Source organism: Urocampus carinirostris, chromosome 9 (assembly GCF_059441175.1).
Source record: "Urocampus carinirostris isolate Australia breed hairy pipefish chromosome 9, RoL_Ucar_1.0, whole genome shotgun sequence".
Classification (NCBI taxonomy): Eukaryota; Metazoa; Chordata; class Actinopteri; order Syngnathiformes; family Syngnathidae; genus Urocampus; species Urocampus carinirostris.
The window spans coordinates 2,352,491-2,380,289 of NC_142357.1; the positions used below are offsets into that span (position 1 = coordinate 2,352,491).

Sequence of the window (27,799 nt, forward strand, 5' to 3'; positions counted from 1 at the left end):
CTACCTGGCCGCAGCTGATTAGCCGCCACTGGAGAATTACAGTTGGATATTTGAGCCTCTTTAATTTTTTAACTTACATTTTTATTTTTAGACACTTACCAATTATATACGCGTCATATTTTTGTATTGACTGACTCGTGCAAATGCTACGGTGTGTTCAGGCTTCAGTTCGCCTTGGAGACCTTTGCTGGGTTTGGCAGCCAGCCATGGAACGCTACAGATACTTCGTTTTGAACCAAAAACGCGTCCTCACCCTCGGAGTGCTCCAAGTGGCTTGTGCGGCAATTTGTGCAATATGTGGCTTTATGGATGCGATTTTCCGCAAGGATACCCCGCTGAGCATTACCAGGACACCAGTGTGGGGCGGAATGGTGAGTAAGGCTGTGCAATACTGGAAATTTTGGTATCGAACCGATCCAAGTAAATACATCTTCCAGCAATACTAATAAGTTTTATTCTTATTTTATTCTTTTTCCTTTCTTTTGTTTCTTTTTTTCCTAGCTTTCCCCTCCCCTAGCTTTTTACTTCTCTTTTATTGCCATTTTTCGTTTTGTTTTCCAGTTGCCTTTTTTTATTTTTTTCTTCCTAATCTCCTTTTATTAGTTTTTTTCCTTCTTTTTCCTGGTTTTTTTCTTTTTTCCCGTTTTTCTTTTAACACTTTTTTTCTTCCTCTCTTTTTGCTATATTTCCCCCCCTTTTTAAGTAATGTTGTGCGTAATGTTACATAATAATTAGTAATATGTGTACCAGCTCAGTAGCCTAGATGGTAAGGCGCCCGCTTTGAGACTGGGAGGTCGGTGGTTCGCGCCCCGGCCGAGTCATTCCTAAGACTTAAAAAGTGGTCGGCGGCGCCCTCTGTTGGCTGCGGCTGCATCGGCTCGCTACAACGGGTCAGGTGCAATCGACATTTCGTTCTGTGTACATTGTTACACAGAATGACAATACAAGGAAATTATTATTATTATTATTATTATTAGGGCAGCACGGCGGCGCAGTGGTTAGCGCTTGTGCGGCACAGTTCATGTCATGGGAACCTCCTGCGTGGGTTCAAATCCAGCTCCAGACTTCCTGTGCGGAGTTTGTATGTTCTCCCCGTGCTTGCGTGGGTTTCCTCCGGGCACTCCGGTTTCCTCCCACGTTCCAAAAACATGCATTTCAGGTGAATTGGCCGGTCCAAATTGTCCCTAGGTGTGAATGAGCGAGTGAGTTGTCTGTCCCCGTGTGCCCTGCAATTGGCTGGCAACCGGTTCAGGGTGTCCCCTGCCCACTGCCCGGAGATGGCTGGGATGGGCTCCAGCCCCCCCGCGACCCTAATGAGGATAAGCGGTACGGCTAATGAGATGAGAGATGAGATTATTATTATTAAAGCAACAAAATTCTGGTTGAATTTGCCAGTGAATTAATTTCGCAATTTCGAGGCCTGATCTTTTGCGCAGGCTAGCTATGTTGTGCCCTGAGGAGGTCTGGGCAGTGTGCAATTGCACACGCATGCTGCGTACAGAGAACATTGGTCATAATCATTGAACAATTGATGCAGGATAAAAAGCCCCGAAATATCAAAAAAAGTACGACATCGTTCAGTATCTGCTTTCTTCCAGTGATCAGCTGTGTAAATCTTACATTCATCTATATCAGGAGGTGGCGGCAGATTACCATTTTTTCTGTTTCTAAACCAAATACATATGTCTAAAATGTGCGTCTCGCGGCCCAGTTCTGGCCCACCAACAGGATCTGGGTCGCGAGACAAGGCTGAGCGAAATGTTTAAGAGAAAAACATTCAAAATATGAGCTGCAGTTTTCAATAAAGCCAGGACCCACACCCAAAACAAACTGTAGCTGTATTTTTGCTCTCTCTCTCTCTCTTCTGTTTTTCTCTCTCTTCCTCTTTTTCTGTGTCACTCGCTTTCTCTCTCTCTTCCTTCCTTTTTGTCTGTATCTCTTTTTCTCCAGCTCTCTTTTCTCTTTCTCACTCTTTTCTCTCTCTTCACTTTTTTTCTGTCTCTCTCTTTGTCATGCTCTTTCTTTCCCTTTTTGTCTCTATTTCTATCTGTCTTTGTCCATCTTTTTTTCTCTTTCCCTCTTTGTATCTCTCTCTTTCTCCCTTTGTCTCTCTTTTTATTTTTCTCTTTTACTCCCTTTCTCTCTCCAGTGTCTGAAACTCATGACAAAAATTTACCGGACACCAGGGCAGACAACTCTGAAAAGTTGCTTGCCCAGCCATAAAGTTGCCTGCCCCATTTTTCCAACTTGAAACACAATAAGACAACTAATCGCAAAAAAAACAAAAACAAAAAAAAATATTGTTGCAAAGTATTAAGGATTGATAATCTGAATATATAAAAGAACAACACTTTAAAATTAAGTTTATTATAAATCTACTTATAACATTCATTGCATGTATATGACATCGTTGTTTTCCATCTGCCATCAGTATGTACCTTTATCTACTCATCTTCATTCATGCAATGTTTGCGTTGCGTCGTCTGCTACAAGCCACGTGAACTCCTCTTTCCACGATTCTTTTAATGTACGTTTACGTTTTGTAGCGTCATATATTTTGTTAGCTTCTACTTGGGCAGAGGTTTTGGCTTGATTCCTAACCACATCTCCTTTTTTCTTGGGTTTTCTGTGCGTCTGCCTCTTGGCTGAGAGCAAGTGTCTCGGCCCCTTGGCTTTGTAGCTTACTATGATTTGACCGATAACGGATAATGGATAGTTGATAAAGAATATAGAACAATAAACCTTACAAAATCCCCCCCGGTTTGACTAATAACAGATAATGGATAATTGATAAAGAATATAGAACAATAAATCTTACAAAATCCCTCCCCTCTACTTTGGAAAATGATATGCAAATGCGCGACCTTATAACGTTTAGGAGAGACCGATGCAAGGTTCTGATTGGCTGCCAGAGTAGGCAAATTGCCAAACAAACTGAAATTCCAAAATGTCCAAACCGAACGAAGATTTAGAAATTCGAATAAAGCAAACGTTTGATTTGAAAGAAAAATAAAACAGAACGATTTTTTTTTCTTTTTTTAAAAAAAGTTGTCGGCCACCCGGGCGGAGACGTTTGTAAATTGTACGCCCAACGTAAAAGATGCACGCCCTGGGTGTTTGGGCAGACATTATTTCAGACACTGCTCTCTCTTTGTTTCACTCAATTTCACTCCCTCTCTCTCTCTCTCTTTCTTATTTGATTTTTCTCTCTCTGTTTCTTCCTTTCCCCCTTCTCTTACTGTAATTTTCTTTCTCTCCTTATCTGTTTCTTTCTTTCATCTGCCCGTCTTCATTTCTTTATCTCTCTTTCCTTTTCTCGCTTTCTCCGTCCCTCTTTGTATTGCTTTAGATTTTTCTTTTTCTCTTCTCTTTTTCTTTTTCCCTTTTCTCTTTCTTCCTCTCTTTGTATCTTTTTTCTCTCTTCTTCCCTTTCTTGCTTTCTCTGTATCTTTCTTTTTCTCTTTTTCTCTCTTTTTCGCTGTCTCTATTTCTTTTTCCCTGTTTCTGTCTTTGTTTTACACTTTGTCTCACTCTTTCTTTCTCTTGCTTTCTTTTTTCTTTTTTTATTTCCCTTGAATGTACTCCTGTTGGAGAAATTGGAGGTTCGATAATCGAGAGAAAAGTCTTCTCATAAGTGGATAAGGAAAAATGGACAGGAGCCAGCCTCGTTCGGAGGGAGATGTCACTTTATTGATGCGTCAATGAAGATCTCAGAGAGCTGGGAACATGACAATGTATTTAAAGCTGGTAGTGACGATTAGGCTTCGATTGAGTACACCCCAAAAGGCGGTCCTGTATCACGTATCAAGTTCAGAGCGTCCCGTCCCTTGCACGCTATCTTCAAGGAAACTTAATGTCTGCCAAGAGTATCTTCAAGGATGTCTACCCGACCTTTTCCCACAACTGTAAGCAAGTCTTTCTAAATTTCTACATGTATGCAAATCTATTCTACATTTCTACATGTATGCAAATCTATTCTACAAATGCAAGTGTATTTACCACAACATATCCCCCCATTGGGAGTTTATACTCCCATTCTGAACAGAAATTAAAATCAAAAATGAATACAGGGTAGTGTTAAAGTATTACAAATCATAGACATCAATACACGGACAGAGTTTACGCGAATCGAAAATAAAATAAAATTCTGGCGGTCAGCCTGCTGTGATCATTCTAACTTTCATTGTTCATGTTTCATTTACAAAAACCCCCAACACTCCAAACATCTGACCCATGCACTAACCCCCCCTTCATTTATCTTTATCCGTACACACTGGATTATACACGTGGACCGTCGACGGTTGATCGGTACGTGATAAAGGTAAATGAATAATTGAACTGATAAGTGATAACAAATTTTGGTAACAGTCGTCGATACATTTCAAGATGAGTGCATGACTGGATAGTGATACAGTGTACACATTGGCCTTTCGCCTGACCCCCGTGAACAATTTGAAGACCATGCACTGTCGTATTCGTCAACGGGTGTCGTGAAGTCAGATGTTGGAGTGAGTGTTCATCCCAGCAGGCATCACGCTCAGTTTCCATGCAGCCCAAAACCCGGAAGCGACGATGCATCCTGACCATCCCAGACAGCAGCTTGCTCCCCGGCAGTGTGACATACCAACAAAAGAATCACAATCAGAAACCAATATATTTGTTGCTGTTATTCCTAGTGCTATATAGTGTGTTGCATGTTTAACAATAGTGCTAATTGATATCGTATTCAGTCCAGATCATCATATGTGTCTCTTTCCGCAGATGCTCCATTTTTTATTATAATGTAGACTGACTATTAACGTTGCCAGATAAAATTCAAGGCGTTGAATTTAGTTGAGTCATCTGTTCTTCCTCACTTAGGAATAGGCTTGGATATTTAATCACTAACTGTGCTCATTGAGCTTCTGCCACCCTAGTATTAGCCACTACTGTCATTTGTTCTCCAAAAGTCTTAAGCATTCCTCTTTTAAGAATAGGTATGGCACAGAAACACAACAAACACATAATTATTACGACAGTTAGTACAAGAATCTCCCCTTTCGCTAACAGACTACCCCAGTACCCAAATGTAGACGAGAACCAATCAAAAGAGATACTGTTCTTCTCAGTATTCACTGTCACTTCATTGCTCAACTCACGAATTTTTGACAGTGCTTTTGTGAAGCTTCCTGCTCCGGCTGTGTTTAAAGGTATATAAGTACAGCATTCCTCCTTTATCATATGACACACGCCTCCTTTACTGGCTAAGAGAAAATCGAGGGCCTGACGATTCTGCCAGGCCATCCTAGATGTCTCATGTAATTGTTCTCCTATTGCACTAAAGGCCTCGTTAGTGTAATTAATAAAACGTTGCTGGTTGTAATAAATGTAATTAATCCATTCTGCGTTCTTATTCGGAGTTATCCAGATAAACATCGATTCTAATCCAGACTTAATTTCATTCCTAGCTTTAAATTCCTCTGGAATCCCTCTCGGTTGTCCGATGGTATCTAGCTATACACGTCCACCCGGAATATATGTTCTCTTTACTGCGGCCAATTGTCAACAAAAATATTTCATTCAATTACCTTTTCCCCTTTACATTCCTTTCTTTTGTCACTTGCATGTCCCCCTCTTCTCTTTTCCTCAATGCCTACTATCTCTTCCCCTCTTTACCTTCTTTTACTAACTTTTATCTTTCTGTATTTGTAACTTCCTTACTTGCTCTGCCAACAATCCATTTTCTACATAACTTTCCCTTCTCCTACGCCCTCTAACACTTTAGCCCATGGGAAATTGACATATAACCATCTCACTTATTTATTTATTTATTTATTTATTTTTTTTTTCTTTCCAAACCAATTCAATCTACTATCTTAGCTTCACCTACTTAATGTGAAAATGACGTGCATTGATCTACAATGATTCATCTTACTCATTTGTATTCCACTCAATGAATTTTTCCTCCATATTCAATGAAAAGAAAGAATTTACTCACGCTATTCCACTACTTTCGTATAACAATGCTTTTCATTCTCAAATTACTCCATTCCAATTCACTCAATTGGATTTTTCCTCGTCTTCACATTCCTTAATTTTCCAATTTTGCACTGAAAACCGGAATAGGTTAACTTTTTTCTTTTTGATATTATTCTATCCTTTCCTGGTGTTATTCTGGCATTAACATAATCTAAAGCACCTAAAATAACCAAACATAATTTTTCTAGACTTTTCACCCCTAAATTCATCGTTTTCCAACTGAAAAAACATTTATTTTTCTGGGAACTCCATAGGCTCTCGGACGTTACGTTGCACACCCTTAGCTTCAAAACGATTTCTAAAAAAAAAAAAACCGAACGTTTTCGATTCCTAACGAGACGTGCTATCGGTTCTATCTAAAACAATACATTTTAAACCGTCTTCCTCTTTAAAAACGTTTTTCTCGTCTCAATGAGTACTGTATTGTTCCCTTTTTCCTTTTCCTTCGATATTTTTCTGTTAATCCTTTCAGTTACGTGGGCCGATTAAACGCTGGACAACCATATAGACAAGAAAGATAAGAATACAGGAAAGAATACAAACACTTACAACATTGAACAAACATAAAACATAAAACAAGACAGATGGCCCACAAAAATTTAAGTTAATTAGTCAAATTAAGTCAGTGCACATTGAGGCCATGTGCCTACACAACTACCGAGTTAGGGTTATGGTTTTCCTCTCCTACACAATTTCCCGAACTTTACGTACTGGCCGTGCACTCATTTTTGGCCGTCGGCGTTGTAACCTCACTCTTCAGTGCTGTCGCCGTGGGTGTAGGTTTTTCTGGACTTTGGTGTGTCGGTACCCTTCTCGCCTGTATCGTCACATTAAGGTTTAGCATATTATCCGTCACTTTAGTCTGTACTGTCGTTAACACATTTGGTTTCTGGTACTCCGACTGGTTGCACGTCTCTCTTTCGCCTGACTCATCCCATAATACTCGGAATTTCAGTAATTCAAACTTGTCTTCTATCGCAATTTGCACTATTTATACACGTCCTTCTACTCAATCAAGGAAGCAAGGTTTAGGGCGCTCTGAGGAGAGGGATGACTGAGTATGGGCACCAAGAGCGGACTGAGAGTGTGATCGTGGCCACTGCGTTGTGCGGTGCAGAGACGATTCAGTTTTATTAAGACGACAGCAGTGTGCGTGTGTGTGTGTTGTCGTATCGATACTAATAACTAAATGGAGTGGAATGGAACTATGACGACTATAACATGAAACCAAACGAGACGTCACGCTCTATAGAGAATTTATCGACCTATTTCATCATCGCCTACAATCAGCTCAAAATTTTTTCCAACATTTTGCTTCTTAAAAAGAACCTAAAAAGAAATCCGTCATTAAAAGCGCAATTAACCACCAGTCCATCGTCCCAAAAACAATGGTTCTAAGTCAAGGGTGGGCAACCTTTTGGCGTCACGAGCCTGGGGACACATCCAGTTTTTCTCATTTACAGTTATGATGTTATATTTCATTATATTTATTTCATGTTTATCTATTTTGTGTATATGTATGAACCCCTACTGAACACCAGCATACCTTCAGGGCAATTGCAGTTGATTCAACAAGGTTCGTTTGCTTTCGGAACGGACTAATCCCGTTTCAATCCAATTGATTCAAATTGATAATGTGTTTCGATTTACAATAGTTTCATCATTCCATATTTACTGCTAGAACCAATTAAACTTATAAGTAGAGGTACAACTGTGCTATTGTAGTTGTGCACGTATGTAGTATTTCTGTCATGTCCAGCATGGTCGCCGTGGCGACCGTCTAATTTGCGAGTGTCCTTCTTAAGGGCTTGCCGGTCTGAGTAAAAGCCTGTTTTATGAGTATTCCTAGTCTAAGTTCCTGTTTGCCTGTAGGCCAGTTGCTGTTTTGTTTTTTCCCTGAGCGTTGGACAATTTTGCTGAATAGAAGTAACTGGTCGTTAAGCGATTGAGTTCTGGTCCGCTCTGCACTTAACTCAACCATTTCTGCAGTAGTATCTTATAATATTTACAAAATAAGATTAAATAAGATTCTGTAATATTTCCGAAGTAGGTTGTAGTACACCTGAGGCTATATTTTTGCAGGATTTCTTTAGTAGCGCTAGTATTAATGCTGTTGTAGTTTTGTAGCAGTATTCTTGCAGAATTTCTGTAGTTGGTCTTTTTAGAATTATAGCCGTACCATATACTATGTCCCGGTTTTCAAGCTCTATATTCCATTTTCTAGTAATTTCATAGAATTTCTGTAGTAGGATTTACATTATTGTAATATTTTACCATCCCATTTCTTGTTCTCCTTTGGTTTACTGCACATGAATGGCTGGATTAAACCCTAGAGGTTTAATTCTGACCCAATTGTGGAAAAATGTATTTGATAATGTTACTTTCGGCGCCGTCACGAATGGCAGCCACTCCAGCAGCTCCCGTGTTATTTTCGCTACTTTTGTGATTTATTTATTTGTTTATTTATTTTTGCTTACTCTATCAGTGCCTTGCAACACTTGGATTACTTTCTATCCTATGGATATGGGTTTCAACTCGCAAAAATACGTACATTAAACAACACCACCGACATTACCGAATCTTACTGCAATATGTATTCTGTGTAGCACTATTTAGTTACTCTATATAACATGCTAAAGTGGGCATTTGCACGTCACACTGGGTATTTGTATATTGTATTCTTTTGGCTTTAGTATTGTATTGTTCTCAGCTCAGGGATGCTGCTGGAAATGTGAATTTCCCTCAGGGGATGAGTAAAGTATCTATCTATCTATCTATCTGATTAATTCGTTCACCCCTGTGCTCAGCATCTTTTTCTATAATAAAATTTTATGTATTGCGTGGTACGTATCTTCTTATTCTAAAGCAAAACAACATGTTATGTCTATGTTTATTTGCCTTCAATTAGATATTGAGCCTTTTAATAATTTCCTTTTATTTTCATAGCTTATCTATAAAAATACTGTTATATGTTTTGCACAATGCTGACAACCTTTTTTGCACTACAATGACTATTTTTCACCAAATGCATATTTACACAAACCTCAACTGTATGTAACATTTTAAATGCACATTCTTGTGTAAATATTGTATTAATTATAACTATAACCTTATCTTTTCCGATCCTTTACCTTACTCTGAAGATGGAGTGTCATGCCAAATTTAATTGTCAGTTACAATATGTGAACCCGTTTTGTAACTATGTCCGTAAAGGTATATTCCATTCCATCATAAATGATGCGCATATATGTAGTGCCTTCCCAGACCCTGAGGAACTCCAAAAACACTACATAATGTGTTGTTTTTCATATTTTCGTCGCAAGTTTTTCATACCCAATTTTCAGCAAATTATTATTATTTAAATAACTTATGTTGTATGTTTGTCTTAGTGTTTCTTTTTTCTTTTCTTTCAGAATTAAAGCAAAACAATATACCTGGTTAAGTATTATGTGGAATTCAGGGGCACTTAGAGTCTCGTTAAGTTTTATCGTGCTTACGTACTGAGATGTTTTAGTAAATTAGCCAGTTTATTCAATTTCTAAATTTTTCTCTAAATTTAAGTACTAGTAGACATTAATTATCTTAGTTTAATTAATTTCCATTCATTTCCCATGCAGTTATATTTTTAAATCACCATGATATGTCTCGAAATCCACTAATCCGTTATTTTTAATTCCTTTAATCCTTTCCAGGATTGATCAATCTTTTTCTCATTGTCTTCTAAAAAAAAATGCTCTTTTCCATAGACAATGTTTCATTTTAACTTAACCAAACCATAAGTCAGCTATTGTTTCACATTTATTAATCATTTGTCGAACGTAACACTCATCCTAAAAAATTCAGTGTGGACTCAATTGTCCTAAAAAAAACTGCCAACTCGAACTCAATGTCAAAAATTTCTAATTGTCTTTTCATCCCTCTGTAATCATAATCTCTTATTGTTGATTCGATATAAAGCAATACCTACTTGTCACTTATGAATTATCTTGTTGACTCGTATTTATTTTATATTACTATCTCAATCTTTTATTCCGCGCAACAATCTTCGTTTTTACGCAATTGTCTTAGTTCCCTTTGTTTTTCTTTTTCTTTTCTTTTTAAAAGAAATATTTCATTCAGTGACTCAAATAGCTTCAGCTACGTTATTAATGATTTCTAGTCTCGGATTTTCTTCCCTGTGATAATATGTCGTCATTTTCAAACTTCTTTCAATTTTTGATAATTCGAAATCATTCATACCACTAGTAATCTATTATTGAATATGAGAAAAACTAAGGAAACAATCCTTTTACGTATTACGCCTCTTTTGAATTTGTCTATTTATAACCAACGAAAAGATGGACACCGAAATTATGGACGGTTTCCAGTCGTCTTCTTTGTTTTACTCGCCCTTGCTTTATTAGGAGCATAACTACACGTCTTAAAAATTCTTACCCTTTCGCCATTCGCATATTCAACGAGAGATGATTAGTTTTGTTACTTAAACATTCTTTCTTTTTAAACTATTCTGTATAATTATCTTGTATTATACACTCAGTGTTTTCATTTCACCATGTACCTGTGTCCCAGATGCATCATTCATGCTGGGGATGCAAACTTTTCCTTTAAATTGTCATTATCATTTAATTCCTCTTTAACAAAGATTCAACGCATTACATCATCGTTACTTTGGTTTTGCTGTATGAGTTTTTATTCTTCTGCACGCCGATCTTAGCTAATGAGATCTCGTCGCTTCGAGATTACGTCATTGTTGTTGGTAATTGGTTAAGTCAGTCTTTTTCATTAGACAAAACTGCTTTTTTCTCAATTTATTGAAGAGAGCCAGCTCATAAATGCCCTTCTTGCACTTAACTTGGTATTTAGTTCTGTAGTTATTTATTTTTTTATTTATTTTTAATTGATGTAGTGTACTATGTCTTTGTTTTAAAGTACTATATTGAATCGTTAGTTTTGTGATATTGTTTAGTATACCTCTAGGGGCATTTCTCTATTACCGTATTACTGTCGTAGTATTTCTACGGTACTTTCATTCAGCGATTATAATTTTCACTGTGTGACGTTTTGAGTGTTGAGTGACTTAAAATTCGACTCCCTCCCGCCGTCACTTATGAGTGCTGAGGCTCATTTTGTCTGTAATTTTGTCTCAAATTATCGATTCAAAACCTGATGCAAGCCAAGTTATTTTGTGAAAATGTCAAAAATTCCTACAACTGAAGATACTTACGTATTTACTTTTAGCACAGGCGCTGGGCAATGGAGTAAAAGTGCGCATGTCCTGTTTATAGTTCCTAACACTTACCCAATCAAAACGTTTGAGTTTCTTTGCTACAGCTTCTGGATAAAACGTTCGTTCTCGGTTAAGGTTTTTTCCTGCGAGTTTTTATTAGAAATGTCTTGATAGTGAACCTAAATCGTTTAACTAGCTTTCTTATAAAGTATTTTTAGCAATTTACATCCAAAACAAGGACTGCTGGTGTGACTACGTGACTGTAAACTAGAGTGACTGGAGTTTTCCATAACATGAGCATCACCTAGAGGCAGTGGATAATAGTGCTTATGTGGGCACTGTGACTCTCCTATTCATCCTGTTAAGCACTTTTATTTCGGTTGCACTCCACAGTGCAGAGACATCTTGGGGTCAATTTATACACACTGTCCCTTTAAAAGATCTTGAGTGCATGTTTCTTATGAAACCATATTCTAAGAATTATATATTACACATTTTCGTCATATCTCACATTTTTTCTTTTTTCCTGTAATATTTTTAATTTTGGTACTTTCGAGCTTCCATACCTCAGGGCCAGTGAGCCCTTCATGAGGTAAAATGTACTTGTACTTTCCAAATCCTCAACCGTTTTGGCATGTTATACAGTAGTGTCACACTTAACCGGGCCGCTGTCTCTAGGATGCGTCATGGTCTGCAACTGCAGCGTCGCTTTTTGGATCTCCGGCTGCACTTTCGGACCCGCAATTTCCATTCGCCGCTGCGATTTCTCGAGCTCTGCTCCTAGTAACAATCATATCAGACAATTCATTATCACACACAGCTTTGTCACCCACATCCTGTTTTCGTTACTGCCCTGTTGATCTTGCTTGGTCTCGTTGACGGTGGCAGCGTGAGCCGTGGTACCGTGGTTCAGATGGTACCCTTTTGAGCTGCCCTCGACCTGGACTGCGGCCGGCGTTGCCCTCACGACGGTGTACGGTCCCTCACGCCTCGGATGGTTCCTCTTTCGTCGAAACCTTGATGTAGACGAGATCCCCTGGGACGTCTTTTCAAATGGTTGTTCGACCTTGGACCCTTGTCTCTTAACCAGCCGGTAGATGACAGCCGTCAATTGTCTCATACAGTCTCTCAGTTCAGTTTGTAGTTGCTCAAGTGGCGGCCCCTTATAGGGACCTCCCAGATGCGGCGCTGGTCTGCCTGTTAGCATTTCATGCGGTGTTAAATGCGTGATCCAATGAGTTTGCATGCGATAACTCATCAGCGCTAACTGTAGCGCATCCCCTCAGTTGAGCCTAGTACTCACAAAGATCTTGTTTATTTTTGATTTTAATATTCCATTTACTCTTTTCCACCATCCCTTGACTTTGTTGATAAACCCCAACGAACCGTTGTTTAATGTGTAGTTTTTGTAAGATGCCCTTCACGACCTTTTGAACAAATGCCGCACCGTTATCCGAGCTTATTTCTGACGGTATGCCAAATCGCGGAATAACTTCTCTAATCAAAAACCTAATTACTGTTTCCGCACCTAGATCTTTTGATGGCACTGCTCCTATTATTCCTATTACTCTTTCCTATTATTATTCTCTCCGTCTACCGTGGCCTGTAAATACGGAGACCTACACCCTTATTTCTCCATCTATTTCACACCCCCCCCCTTGCATAATATTTTTAAATTGTGCACTTGTATCTGATATAAAGTCAAAGGTATTCCCCTGTTACCTATTCTCCTTACTAATCCTCCTGATGCTCCTGCATCTGGAGACACATCACCGTTTTCCTGGAAAGCAGATTCAAAATACAATTTTAGCAGTATTTCTGTGTTAAAAATAAAATAATTCACAATCCAAACGTATCAATATTCCTCAGATTTGTAAACACTACGTCAATCAACAAGATTCTAGCGTGATTCAATGCAGACTCGTGTTGTTCGTTATCACCGCCCCGTCGACGGCCTTGGCCGCCTGGCTCAGTCCATTGTGACGTTCCACTCGTAATCCGCTGTAGGAATGCGCCCATGAGCTTTATCAGTGCCACACTGACCTTGGTGCCCAGTTGTCTACCTCTTTCTCCTCGAAACTGGCTGCAATCAGTTCAGATTGCCCCCTGCTCACTGTTTGAGGACAGCCTGGATGTGCTCCAGTGTCCCCACGACCCTGCTGTAGACAAGCGGCGCAGACAACGGATGAGTGAACGTCTTTGTTTGTTCTTTGCTTGTTTTTCTGTCCATCTTCAGCCCTTTTCAACAGTCCGTCTGACTTCTGAATCCTGTTAAATCGGTCATGTTTACAAACTCGGATGTTTAGTCTAGGTTAAATGACCATGAAGACATCACCTTAGCAATTAAATTCTTAAATTTTTCATGGTCTTCCTCAAGATCGAGTAATCTGCTCCTCATTGTCTTTTGAAAATGCTTGCCAAATTGTTTCCTCAATTTACCCAAACTATACTTATCACGTTTATCGGAACAAGATCTCACAAATCAACAGGCCACACGCAAACGGAGCACTTGACGAATTAAGTAATCCCTCCACTTTTACTTATTTTCCATACAGTAAAGGAGCGAAAGACGGGGGAAAGACGGGGGTGGGGTGGGGGTGATCGGAGCGGTAATACACACGGTTGAGCTCAACTCACACAGGGAAAGACGGAGGGTGGTGGGGGTAAGCGGTGGGGTCGAGAATAACCCACAAAAAAGCAAGACACTTTAACGCACATACAAGACCGTAAAATGTAGAATAAGCAGTCACTCCATCATTCATCCATGCGTCCTTAACTCCTCTCCCAACGCCAAACAAAACAAACAAAAAAAAAAAAAAAACAGTTAAGTATAAATCACCCGCGCACTCTCACTCAGGCGGCCGGGGGAGAAACCGAACCGAACAGAACACACATCCACAGACAGAGAGACACACGCACAATTATCGCCAGCTGGCACACACACCAACATTTCCGAATGAGACATCTCCCAGACTGAAAACATGTCAGCAATTCTCACACATTCTTTGTATCGCTTGTTTCTATGCGCATATATCTTAATAATACAACATCTGATTACTGCTCATTTTTCTAACGTCGGTATAACCTTTCAGGTTGTAGAAAATGGCGAGGTTCCATGCACCACACTTTTTCTCAAGTGCAAGGTTACATGTCCCTCCCAAACCATCAATCGACTAGGGAAACACATAAAACATGCCCCGTATTAACCATATATAGATCGTCTACTCTCGAACTGTCACTTCAGCAAATGATGACGTCTTATCACAGCTTTACACAGATCTCAAGACAATCATAAATATACAAATACCGACGCCGCTGCACCTCTTATCCAGGTAAAATAGCCTTTTCCCTTTTTCAAGCAGCCTATGTCCCACAATAAACAGGATTCTTTGAGCACCAAACTCCCGGGACAAAAAAATAAATCTCAACTCAGTTTACATATCTCATCCGTCCGAACTTGGGCCTGATTATAGACGGAAAATCCACGTGCACGCATTTTCATAATTTAGCTCCGACGTCACAGGCTCCCGTCCTCCCACGAATCTCGACAAGCAAATTGAAACAAGGAGAGAAAAAAAATCTTCCTTACCTCAACCGCTCATTCGAGACAGTTCCACTGAGAAGTCTTTTCCCTTTTCTGTTTATTTAAGTGCCAAATCCACGTTGGGGCGCCAATTAAATGTTGGAGAAATTGGAGGTTCGATAATCGAGAGAAAAGTCTTCTCATAAGTGGATAAGGAAAAATGGACAGGAGCCAGCCTCGTTCGGAGGGAGATGTCACTTTATTGATGCGTCAATGAAGATCTCAGAGAGCTGGGAACATGACAATGTATTTAAAGCTGGTAGTGACGATTAGGCTTCGATTGAGTACACCCCAAAAGGCGGTCCTGTATCACGTATCAAGTTCAGAGCGTCCCGTCCCTTGCACGCTATCTTCAAGGAAACTTAATGTCTGCCAAGAGTATCTTCAAGGATGTCTACCCGACCTTTTCCCACAACTGTAAGCAAGTCTTTCTAAATTTCTACATGTATGCAAATCTATTCTACATTTCTACATGTATTCAAATCTATTCTACAAATGCAAGTGTATTTACCACAACACTCCTTCAGCCCCTGTGAGTTTTTTTTTCTCTTATGTGATCCTCAATATAAAATAAGTTTGACACCCCTGACTTATGAGGTAGTACAGGCAAATTATATATATATATATATATATATATATATATATATATATATATATATCACTTTTTTATTAAGCTGTTTAACATTGCACTGGAAAAAAATATGTGAACAAGGAAAAAGACAATAGACAACATTTAACGTAAATTATCGTAAAAGTGCACTCTTACTTGCTTCATAAAGGTGAAAGAAAGTTCTAAATTTTATCTCTAAATTTGAAATCTTCCTTTTAATAACCCAGTTTTATTTTTTTATTTCAGTTTAATGACCGGTCATCTACTCTAATTATGATTGATAAATTTATTATTGGTTGCAAAATGCAATTCTATGCACACAAGGATTTTAGTAATCGTGTCAGAATTAAAAGTCACACATTAATATAGTTCAGAATTAAATGAATGCCAAGAATGTTCATTAAGTAAAGCAAAGGAAACACAATTCTGATGTTCTTCAATTCAGGGAATCCTAAATCCAAAGCTATTGCTGGTTTCTCAAAGTTCAAAAGTCCACAGCCAAGATCAAAAGAATAATCCAATTCTTACCGCGACGTTGATGCAAAGCTAGAAGATGAATCATGATGTGTATAGGGTTCATACAGCTCCATGAAATCCTCGAAAATGCTTGAATTTTATTGTTGTGTTTTCAAGGTCAGGAAAATGCTTGAATTTTGTGTGAAGTGCTTATAAAGGCTTGAAACTATTTTTGTATGATGTTTCTTGGTATCCTGAGTCAACAAACCACGCATTAAACAAAGAAATATAAATAAAAATAAAAATATAAAGTCGGCTTGAAAATGCCGCTGCTGCCCCAGCGCTGGGATTGCATTGCATTGCTTTGGATGGCGTTGTTATGTGAAGCGTCATCGCTCCCTACAGGTACATTACGAAAGCTGCATCAGAGCAGATAAATCAAGTCAAGTCAAGTCAAGTCAAGTCATTTTTATTTGTATAGCCCTAAATCACGAAGAGTCTCAAAGGGCTTCACAGATTGTTACACTATATTACACAAACTATTTTCAACCGACAAGAGGAGTAGGTTATTCGTATGCAATGGAGTAGAAGTGAGTTTTAAGTTTAGATTTAAACATTTCCACTGAGGTTGCAGATCGAATCTCAGGGGGAAGAGCATTCCACAGCACCGGTGCCCGGATGGAGAACGCTCTCGAACCAGCAGAAGACTTCTTTGCTCTCGGGATCATCAGAAGACCAGCACTCTTAGATCGTAGGCTTCGGACCGGGACATAGTGGCAGATCAGATCTGAAAGATAAGAGGGAGCAAGTCCATGTATGATTTTGTACAATACTAAGAGAACTTTGAAGTCACATCTTTGGCTAACTGGGAGCCAATGCAGGTTAGCCAAAATCGGTGTTATGTGATCGTACTTTTTTGTCCTAGTTAAAAGCCTCGCTGCGGCATTTTGTACTAGCTGAAGAGACTTGATTCTGGACTTCGGGAGACCGGAGAGTAGTGCATTGCAGTAATCGAGACGGGAGGTAACAAATGCATGAATTATTGTTTCCGCATCAGACTGAGACAGTATTGAACGGATTTTAGCAATGTTGCGAAGATGGAAGAAGGCAGTTCTAGTAATTTGCTTTACATGCATCTCAAAGGATAGATCAGGGTCAAATATGACACCTAAATTTTTAACTGAGTCACTCTGTGTGATGTGACATTTGTCAATGTTCACAGCAGTTTTTGAGAATAAGTCCCGGCATTTAGAAGGACCAATGACTAACATTTCGGTCTTTTCAGAGTTAAGACGCAAGAAATTGAGTGACATCCACTCTTTTATCTCAGTGAGACAGGCCTCCAAATTTCCACAGTTTAGTGTGGAAGATTCCTCCAACGGAAGATATAGTTGAGTGTCGTCTGCGTAGCAGTGGAAGCTGATATTGTACTTGCGAATAATATCACCAAATCACACCCAGATCCCGGAAAGTTGTAGATTTAATGAAGGATTACTCGATGACGAAAAATACAAACCATAGGTAAAATCTGAAACAAATCCACGCAAAGCATGCTGCAAAGTGTGCACGAAAGAGATTCAACTTTTCACAATTGGAGCGTCAGCGTTTGCCAGTCAGGTTAGCTACATGCTACACCTAAACAGGGCACAATGAAATTTGTATTAATTACGGAAATTTATTACAGACCTTGTAAAACAACAAGTTAGCGATTCTCAGTGGTAAATTGTAATGGGAAAGTAATGTCTGTGGCTACATGTCAAGTTACATAAAATGGAAAACTACTTGTAGCCGAGCTAGTTACAATAACTTGGAAATTTACACAGAAAACAGACAAGTCAAGTGACAATACAAAATTAGAATAAACAGAGACATCAAATATAAAAGGATATCACAAAAACTATTCAGATGTTATCGGTTTCCATTAGCAATGTTGTCTTGGGGAATCAAAGCAACCTTTTAAAACTACAAAGAGAAACGGAAACAAACTCACCAAAACTAGTTCGGGTTTTTCACAACATGACCAGGTGGTGTCAAAACTGAGAAAAAAAAGAGATGTCTGTTTAAGAAATTGCTATTGCTAACGTCGGTTCCTACCTTTAGTGTTTGCTGGGTGTGTGTTCTGCTTACAGCGAGCAATAAAGAAAGACGTGCTGTTATCACGATTATTTATTATGTTTATGTCTTTTTTTTTTTTTTTACAAAACTTTATTGAAATAGGGAATCATTGTAATCATTGTTTGCTATTTAAAATAATTTATTTCAAGTCAAGTCATGTGTTTGTGTATAGCCTTTAATCACAAAAAGTCGCAAAAGGGTTGCACAGACCACCATTACAACATTCCCTGATCTGAAACCTGGCAAGGAAAAACTCAAAAGCCTAGATTTAAACAGGAAATAATTTTTGTTGATGTCATAAAGAATTGCATTTGATAATTTAGTTATATAATCAAATATTTACTACCAATGTGTTTCCTATTTAATTTTGATATTTTATTTAAATGGTATTATCCTATTCTTATTTATTTCAAACTTTCTTTTTAAGAACGTGGGTTAACTCTGCAAAAGAGTTGGCATAATGTTTTATCCCGCAATCTTGATTTAGTTAAATTAGTAAAGTACTGGTATATTGTGTCTGGCCACCAGTCCTTTAAATTAAAATTTCTGTCAGTCTTTTAAATTTGTTAAAATTATGAGTACACACTGTGCACATTATATCTACCGTATTTTCCGCTCTATAAGGTGCACCGGGTTATAGGGCGCAGCCCCAAAAAATAGTTTTATATTTTCCATACATAAGGCGCACCGGATTGTAAGGCGCTACAATGGGAACGTCGACAAAACAGTCAGATAGTTCAGTCAAACCTATTACCCCCTTAACATTCCGAAAGCTTCAAAGAAGCAAATACGTGTCTCAGACATGTACGGAAACAGTGTCTGTACGACGTCATTAATCACTCAAATGCATCGTTCCACATATCATTCGGAAGGTTAAAGTCTTGGGATTCAAGAAATGCCAAACATTTCTTAGTTTCCATTTTGTTTTTTTGCTGGCAACTGTGTGGACAGCAAAGTAAGAATTTTATTGTGCAGGGAAACGGGGTTCTTTACTGTGCATATGACAATAAACACTTTGAATTAAAATAAGTTTAAAAATAGACTCATCACAGAAACATCAAGATCGTTCTAAAACAAGATACAGTGGAACCTCGGTTCTCGACCATAATCCGTTCCAGAACCCTGTTCGAAAACTGATTTGGTCGATCACCGAAAATCGTATTTCCCATTAAAAGTAATGTAAAATCCTTTTAATCCGTTCCAACACCCTAAATGTTTACCATGACCGTAAACATGAAGCTAACCCAGGCTAATCGTACATTCGCGTTAACGTAATCTTCCGTGCGAAAGATTACGCTAACATGAACGTGTAAAAATAAAAAAATCAGGTCGTTTACACGTCATTGAGCACCGGGGTCACAAGTGGTGAGCGGTTAAAGGATAAAGAAAAGATTTATGAACAGGATTTCTTGCACATCTTCTTCATATTTTGCTATTATTTCTTTCTTAAATGCAATAGTTGTATGCACTACTCTTCTTTTTTCAACTATAGCAACTTTGCTGCTTGCACCGGCCTTCTTCCGAGGCATAATTTGGGGTTAAAACACTCCGTTCACCGATATTAAAAACGAAAGCAAAAAAAAGTGCGTGGTCACATGACAACAGTTCTTCACGAGGGACGGGGGCAATCTACACCTGTACGCCGCTCAGCATCGCCCCTAGCCTACCGGCGTTCGAACTCCGATTTTTTGAACGAAAAGCGAAGCAAGAATTTATCGAAATTTTTGGTCGAGAACCGATTTGTTCGAACTGAGAGGCGTTCGAAAACCGAGGTGCCACTGTATAAAATATAAAGCCGCATAGCTCACCTAAGTTCTCTTGCAGATCACGTTCAATAATGATACGTAACCATGGTCTTCTTACAACCGTGAGTGTAGTAAATCCAGGAGAGTAAAATATTTACAAATACAGAATAGTAAAAAATGTTTTCTCTACGCCGTAGTGCAACCCAACATGTGATTCACATTCATCTTTTTCGGCCAATTGCAGGCTTTGTTTGGCCCCTGTTTCGCCCCTTTAGCCTATGCGAGCCTGTAAATGATAAAAAGGATCCGCCCCCTTTACCTCCGAATTACTTTAGCCAATAGTGACTGATTCAAATGATGATTGACACATTGGTTAGGAAATGAAACGCCGGTATATAAATCCCAGCATACACCGCGGACTACTTTGTCTTCGGGGGAAAATCTAGTCGGCGGCTGCTTGCCTTAGTTGCAAGACTTTGCGACTCAATGTTGATCCATATTGTTAGAATATGATATAATGAAATTGTGAATGTGTTTAATTGCTGTTAAAAGTGCCAATAAAATTGTTCAAACCATATATAAGGCGCACTGTATTATAAGGCGCATGGTCAGCTTTTGAAAAAAATAAAGGCTTTTAGGTGCGCCTTATAGTGCGGAAAATACGGTACATCAATCTACTGTGTTGTGACATTTGACTTTGAACAGTCACTGTTCTGCTCTTCTTTTAGCCATTCATTTCATGTCTACCAATAAGTTTTTTTGTTCATAACAGATCATGGGTTGTCCTGGAGCTTTGGCGTTGTTTGTATCTCAAAGGAAAAATGCCATATTGGTATGTTTTTGATACCGTCTTTTCAAGTCTATTTCAAATCATAAAAATGAAAGTAGCAAAGTAGACAGATACACTTAGGTGATCATTTGTGAACATTCGTTATAAAAATTCAAAGAATATTTGCTCACATTTATTTCATGCTTAGACACTAAAGTGTTGATGTGAAATCTGATCGTAGGTTGCGTACTTCACAATATATTCATAGTAATCCCTGTCATAGAATTGATAAATGTAAGTAAAAGATATATATTCAGAGGAAATCAACTTTATTGAGCTTTTGAGACATTTTAGAAGAGCGCACAGTTAAGAACTACCAGCATGGTGTTTCCGCCTGACGCACCTCAGATGGTGCCAAATAGGAGGGGTAGCTGTAGGGTCGTCAGCCGGGGATCCTTGGCTCTTTCCGTCTCTTCTGTCAGATCCCTGATTGCCCTCTTTATTTTCGCTTCTACTATCTTGTTGAAGAGGTGTTGGATGGATGATCTAACAAACCCCCTGCAGCCAACGTCACAGGTTAGGATACAGTAGATGCTAACCAATCTGCTTCTCTGCTACCAGCTATGTGTACTTGTCTCTCTTCCTTTTATATGCAGACTCTACTCCTCCCTCCCAAGGGACCGCTGTCTTACCTGCAGGGGACCACAGGTTGACGTATTTTCTCTCATAGGTTCTGATTATCTCTGGTGGAAACCTGAGCTAAATGTCAAGGTCCACCCTTAAGTTCCAGTCACATCCTGGTGTTAAAAGTGGTCTCTCCCTTTGGCTGATTTTCTGAGCCTCTAGGATGGAGGGTCTTTGGAAGGTTCTTACCGCCACTCGTCAAGAACTTCTGCAAGCTTCCGCAAGATTAGATTGTCTGTGAAATTGGGGTTGGGAAACCATAGGCATTTTCCGAGTCAAGCCAGACAATGTGTAAGTAGAATATCTCAGGCTTGGCTGTCCAAATTTGGTTCCAAAACATAGTTGAAAGTTCCATACAGCCTGGGAGCTAGTGTCAATGTAGTTGTCCTCCAGGAGATGGCAGGTCACACTCTTCGCCACCACTGAGAAGAAAACCTTCCCTTCCACATCCAGTAGGGCGATTCTTCTGAACTGGTTGATGTTACGGGAATTCTGTTCTTTTGGGAAGGGGATGGCTTGGGTCGTCCAGGCAACCTATCATTCTCCAAAGGAGCTTCAGTACCATAGGGCAGCTCTTGTATACTCTCATATACCCGGTAGGGCACACCTGGTGCTTGCCTTGTCCCCCACCTGTCTCAGCCCATTTAGGTGGTGATGAATTTAAAGAACATGAACTAGGATATAAAGGTGCATTTTTAAAATACTCGTAGATCAAGAAATCTATATTTATCTTGCATAACATGAGCCTTACCTAAATAGCACCCTGCTTCCACGGGTACCCAAAAACTTCAAAGGGGCTGGGCGCAACAAAAGAATAACTGTGGATTTTGTTGTCGTTGAGTCTCCGTAATTCATATTTTTTCCTTGTACTTGTTAGAACTCATTTTCAGTTGCACTATTACATACAGTGACATCTAGTGGTTAAATAATACACACAGTCCCTATTAGTGAGTTAGTCTCAAGCTATGCATAGGTTTTTTTTTGTTGTTGCAATTTTCCCGAGATGAGCATTTTAAACAATATACGTTTATGAGTGTTTCGCTTATTATTCAAATCCATATTGTTTGTTTTGGAATTAATGACATTTTTATCATAAATATAACATAATGTCCCTTTTGCCCTAAGAGACACTGTTATATTTAGGGCCTAACCCTTTTCTGCCAGTTTATAAAATACATTCCCTAATATAACTTCATCATTATAGGCTACGTTCACACTGCAGAGCTTAATGCTCAATTCCGATTTTTGGTGGGGAAAATCCGATATTTTTGTGTGATCGCTCACATTATGAACTATATGAGTCTCTAATGCGACTTGATCTTCTGTTGTAAATGAGCAACAACTGTCACGCATGCGCACAAAAGGACACGCAACGTCACACGCAATGCACTCATGTCTGAAGTACGCAATGGATGTAAACAGTGGAGTAAATATTGTTAACTACCACTAGTGCAGGGGTCAGGAACATATAGCTAATTTCATGAGTGCATACGGTTAAGAGATAAAACAAAACTTGTGAATTTAATTGTTGTATATTACATGCAGAGTCCATTGTCACAGATGCAAATTTGAGACAATGCTAATGGGCAAAGGGTTTGGTCAAGTAAAAAACAAAGCCACTACTACAGTTTACAGTCAAAGTGTCACACAAACAGACCCCGTTTTTATAGTACATTGCAAAGGAATCCTTTATGTGGAAGCTCATTAATCTCCATATGTTGATTGTTGTACCAATCAAGCCACAGAAAAAAACTTTTTACCCAGGAGCTCTAGCAAAGCACCTAGAGAAATTTTATTCGGTGACCGGTAGGAATGGGTGGAGCTATACACAGGGTGCACAGACACTTTCTCTTTGCCCAGTCCCAGTCTGTTCTGAAAGTATATTCATATGGGAAACAGTCTCTGGCATTATTATTATTTCATAGATTTGATCAAATCGTCCCACATCACACAGTGAAATAAAATGTGCTAAAGAATTAGTTTATGTCTGGTGAGCAGGTTTGGAAATGTATGGTATGACTCTCTCCCCCCCAAAAATTTAAATATTTTTGCTTTCATGGCTCTTACTGTCAAAAAGGTTTCCGCCCCTGGCACCACAGGATAGTATCGCCTTAAGAATGAAATTGAGCCGTGATGCAATGTTGGCTGTTCCGTGAGTAACAAAATAAACAAGAGTTCATTTTGCATGACCGTGTGATTTAATAACACTCTGTGCTTTTGTCCGGAGTTGTTTATTGCTCCACTTCCTCCAATCTGGTTGACTGCAGTGTGAACCTAGCCATAAACACCGCAATCCTAATTTTGATTGTTTGGACTGGCAATCTGTGCACACTTGTGATCTTCTTGAAATTAATCTTCAGGTGAGATTGATGTTGGGAGCAGCATGCCTCTCCTGCGCAGCCTCAGTGTTAGTATTGGGCTATTCTTCGCTTACACTTACTTACGGAGAAGAAGATAAGGAGGTCTTCCACCATCACGACAGTCCCAAAGTGGTAATCGTATTCACCGACTTATCCATGATTGCTGAGGTTGGAATTTCATTAAAATAAAAAATTCGACCAGAGTTTACCCTTAGCAAATGATTGCTTTTAGCTACGTGTATTTCTGAAAAACAACTATTATAAATTTTGAACTACAAGACGCTACATTTTTGCTACATTTTAACCCCTTAACGTTCCGACGCCCCGCCGTCAGACTTTTGTAAAGTCCCATAATTCCTGTCAGCCTCTGATTGTATTGACACCACGCTTGACCACTTGCAGGTTTCTTTTCACGGTCGACAGTCTGCATTAGCCTAGAGGGGGGCCTGTATTGAGAAAACGGACATCGCCTTATTTAGCTCCAAATATCTTTAGCTAGTAGCGACCGATTAAATTCTGATTGACACATTGGTTATCCAATGAAATTTTAAACATAAATGAATGCAATTTTTCAAAGTTTATCCAAATCAGAGCAAAAAGTATACATGCGTAAATGGAACACGGGATCCATTTTTACACACAATTATCACGCGCATGTGTAAACATTAGTGATAGAGATGCTGAAAGAGAAGTTAAAGATTTACAACTCTTTTACAATGTCTAAGAATTGGTCAAAGTCAAATACTCAATGTTAGCACTTGCAGTGATTATTTTAGTTTGGGACAAAACGTCAAGAGTGCTACCTTTCATAAGAGACCAAAACTGTCCATATTCTCCCAAGGGTTCAAGAACAGTATTCAATTTACTTTGGGTACGTCTTGGATTGGGACTTTTTACAGTATTGTTAGGGGGTTAAACTGGATTGGGACTTTTTACAGTATTGTTAGGGGGTTAAACTAGATTGGGACTTTGTACAGTATTGTTAGGGGTTAAACACTGCGGCTTTAAATATCGTGCGGCCTATTCTTTTTTTATTTTTCATTTTAGATGGCGGTATGGACGAAAATTACGAGTGGCTCTTTTTGACAATGCATGATCTCTAGATATTACGCAGTGTTATGTCAACATACTTGCGATATTTCAACTTTTCATCCACAAATCAAGTCTTTAATTTATACATCTGAATTGAACAGCAATGGAAGTTAGCAAAACACTTCAGTTCTCTAAGTATCCTCTGAGTCAATTTTAGTTGGCTGGCGTTTCCTTTAATCCTTGAACGATGACAAGTAAATGCAATTAGGTCTTTTAACGTGGCAACCAGCAATGACAACGACACAAAAAGACGAATGATCACTTCTCTGTTGCAATCTGTCACTATTCTGTTGTCTAGAATTATAGTTGTTTGTTGCCTCTACAGACGTTTGTGCTCCATCGGATGGTGAAGGGTACAAACGCCACCATGCTGCTCTTGTGCAGCTTCAGCCTGCTGTTGTCTTCTCTTCTTGCTTACGCCAGTTGCCGAAGTCTACCCTGGTTTGGCTGCTATGATGCACAAACTGGACTGGTGAGAACAATTCTTGTCCATATTAGTGACATCCACAAAAAAAAGGTCTCTCTGTCTCTCACTCTCACTCTCACTCTCACTCTCACTCTCTGTTGAGAGAGAGAGAGAGAGAGAGAGAGAGAGAGAGAGAGAGAGAGAGAGAGAGAGAGAGAGAGAGAGAGAGAGAATTGTACACTGCCGTTCAAAGGTTTGGGGTGAGTTCGAAATGTCCCTTTTTTGAATGAAAAGTACTGTCTCAATGAAGACAACATAGAACTAATATGAAATACACTCCATACATTGATAATGTGGTAAAAAGCTATCTAAGTTACAATGTCTGTCTTCATGCAATATTTAAATCGGTGTATAGAAGTCCGTTTCCAGGAACCAGCATGCCAGTGTACTAATGGTACATTGTTTTAACTAATTGCGTTCGAAGATTTACTGATTATTTGAATGCCCTTGTGCGATTATGTTAGCACAACTCTAAACGGTTTAGCTGGTTAGAGAAGCAATATAACTGACCTCCCTTGGAAGTAGTCGAGCATCTGGAGCATTACAATTTTCTGTGTGATCAAAAAATGGCCAGAAAAAGAACTTTCGCATAAAATTCGATGGTCTATTTTAAGAAATGAAGATTATTCCATGCGAGAAATTGCCAAGAAACTGAAGATATCATAAAATCTCCCTTCAAAAAAACAGCACAAACAGGCTTTGACAGTAGAAAGAGAAGTGGAAAGCACAACCAAGCAAGGAGACTAATACATTAGTCTATGGTTTGAGATATAGACACCCAACACGTCTTCAACTGACAGCTTCAATAAATAGTACCCGCAAAACACCAGTGTCAACATCTACAATGAATAGGTGACTTACAGACATTGGCCTTTAAGGCAGAGTGGCAAAGAAAAACGGATCTGAGACGGGCTTACAAAAAAAAATAGGGAAAAAAACATAGACATTGGACAGCTACTTTGATAAAAATGGAAAAGGTTGAAATTTAACGTTGTGTTTTCAAGGTCTGTGCTTGTATTTTAGGTAAAGTGCTTGTAAAGGTTTGAAATTGTTGCCATGTTCCTTAAGTTATGTGTTCAAATAAGGATTTAACCTTATTTTATGGTTCCAAAAAAGGATCAAGGTTAGAGTTAGAAAGTAAGGTTTTGGCTCCTTATTACGTTTGTAAACTAAAATTAGGTTATGAAATAGGCTTGGGGCTAGGATTAGAATGACAGTTTGGTATAGGTATAGGGTTAGGAACTAGGGTGTGAGCTCCATATTGGTTTGAAACTGTGTTATGGCAACGGTTGCAGCTAGGGTTGGTTGGAGGGTTAGGAGTTAGGGTTTGGTTGGTAGGGTTTAAAATTAAAGTTTAGGCTCCCGTTCTTTTGATCGGCACCGGATTTTTTATCGTAATGATAAATATGATTGGCTTTGAAATTCTTCAAAAAGTGCTTGAATTTGCCCATAAAAAAGTTGATGAACCTTGCAAATTACTTGGTTCCTTTTACCTTTCTTTTTCAACCTAATTTGTATTGTGTATAAGGAGACACTGGTTCCACAGTGTGACCCAGAAGATGCTGAGATGGTGTGTACCTGGCAAGGTAAACATTTTCTCTAAAGGAGCTTAGTTTCTGATCTGTGTTAACCCACCCTACTCTCTTTTTTGTGCTTTTCAATATTCATTTGAATTATGATTTCATATTTTTAATGTTGCCCGCATGAGTACAAAGTTTTCACGTTTTTGAAAGCGGATGGTGGCACTTTCTGTTGTGATTGAGTGATTTTCTTTCCCCCTCCCTTGTGTTTCTGTGTCCCAGATATGTATTTCTAAATAACTTTTACGTGTATGTGTGTCTTTGTGTAAGTGTGCTAGTGGCGTTGTGGAAAAAAGAGGGTTTTCTTTCTATGTTGATTTTTGGGATTTTCATTTGTGGAACATTTTGATGTATGAAAAGTACGGTACATATAGATACTTCTTTTTTTGTTTGCTTACAGCTGCAGGTGAAGACATGCTCTTCAACGCTCCAGCACATTCGAGCGACTGTGGAACCTCAGATCAGGAATGTTCCTCCACATTACCACAGTACACCAGACTGACCTGAAGACAATTTTCACATATTTTCTTACCATGCTTTTACTTGTTATGTGATGCTGCTCCAAAATTTAGTGCAAATTCATTGTTTGTTCTTTCTTCACATAGCTGATAAAAAGCACTTTGCACTCCCGTCACATCATTCACTGACTGAAGATTGCTCACATTATAGTTAACTAAACTTGCAGTACAGTGCTGTGAACAAGTATTTGCCCCCTTACAGATTTCTGAGTTTTTTTTTTTTTTTTGCATATTTAGCTCTCACAAAGGCCTCTTTGACGTGGCCACCTCAGGACCTTTTTTCAATCCATCCAGAGGTGGACTTGCAACTGTGTTTTGAAACATTATCCTGCAGCATGATCCAAAAGTGCTTGAGTTTGAAGGCACAAACTGACGGCCAGACATTCTTCTTCAGGATCTTCTGTTAAACACCAGAATTCATTGTTCCGTCAATCACAGACACAAATATGAGACAACTATTTTGTGTTCTTTTGTGACAGCAGTGTTTTTTTCCCTGGAGTCACATGGCTGCCATTTTTGGCTAGTGTCTTATTGTGGAGTCATAAACATTGACCTTAACTGTGACCAACGGGGGCT

At 38.9% G+C, this 27,799-nt stretch overlaps 1 protein-coding gene across 3 annotated transcripts; it reads left to right on the forward strand.

Annotated features, from left to right (window-relative positions):
• LOC148359098 (uncharacterized) lies at positions 1–27,339 on the forward strand. Of its 3 annotated transcripts, none has more exons than XM_088344183.1 (6): positions 1–371; positions 20,527–20,586; positions 23,568–23,699; positions 24,985–25,131; positions 26,654–26,711; positions 27,106–27,339. In XM_088344183.1, the coding sequence occupies exons 1-6, from the start codon at positions 144–146 to the stop codon at positions 27,210–27,212; spliced, it is 732 nt and encodes a 243-aa protein (XP_088200309.1). In that variant the 5' UTR covers positions 1–143; the 3' UTR covers positions 27,213–27,339. The 3 variants fall into 3 exon arrangements, with proteins under 3 accessions (XP_088200309.1, XP_088200310.1, XP_088200311.1); XM_088344184.1 differs by having other exon boundaries at positions 26,672–26,711; XM_088344185.1 differs by lacking the exon at positions 26,654–26,711.
• The last annotated feature ends 460 nt before the right edge of the window (positions 27,340–27,799 follow it).

Bases quoted from the DNA above. Each gene is read 5' to 3' on its own strand.
- LOC148359098 (XM_088344183.1), top strand. From the start codon at position 144: ATGCTACGGTGTGTTCAGGCTTCAGTTCGCCTTGGAGACCTTTGCTGG. The intron at 20,587-23,567 runs GTATGTTTTTGA...ATTAATCTTCAG, and splicing joins AAAGGAAAAATGCCATATTG to GTGAGATTGATGTTGGGAGC. The intron at 23,700-24,984 runs GTAATCGTATTC...TTGCCTCTACAG, and splicing joins ATCACGACAGTCCCAAAGTG to ACGTTTGTGCTCCATCGGAT.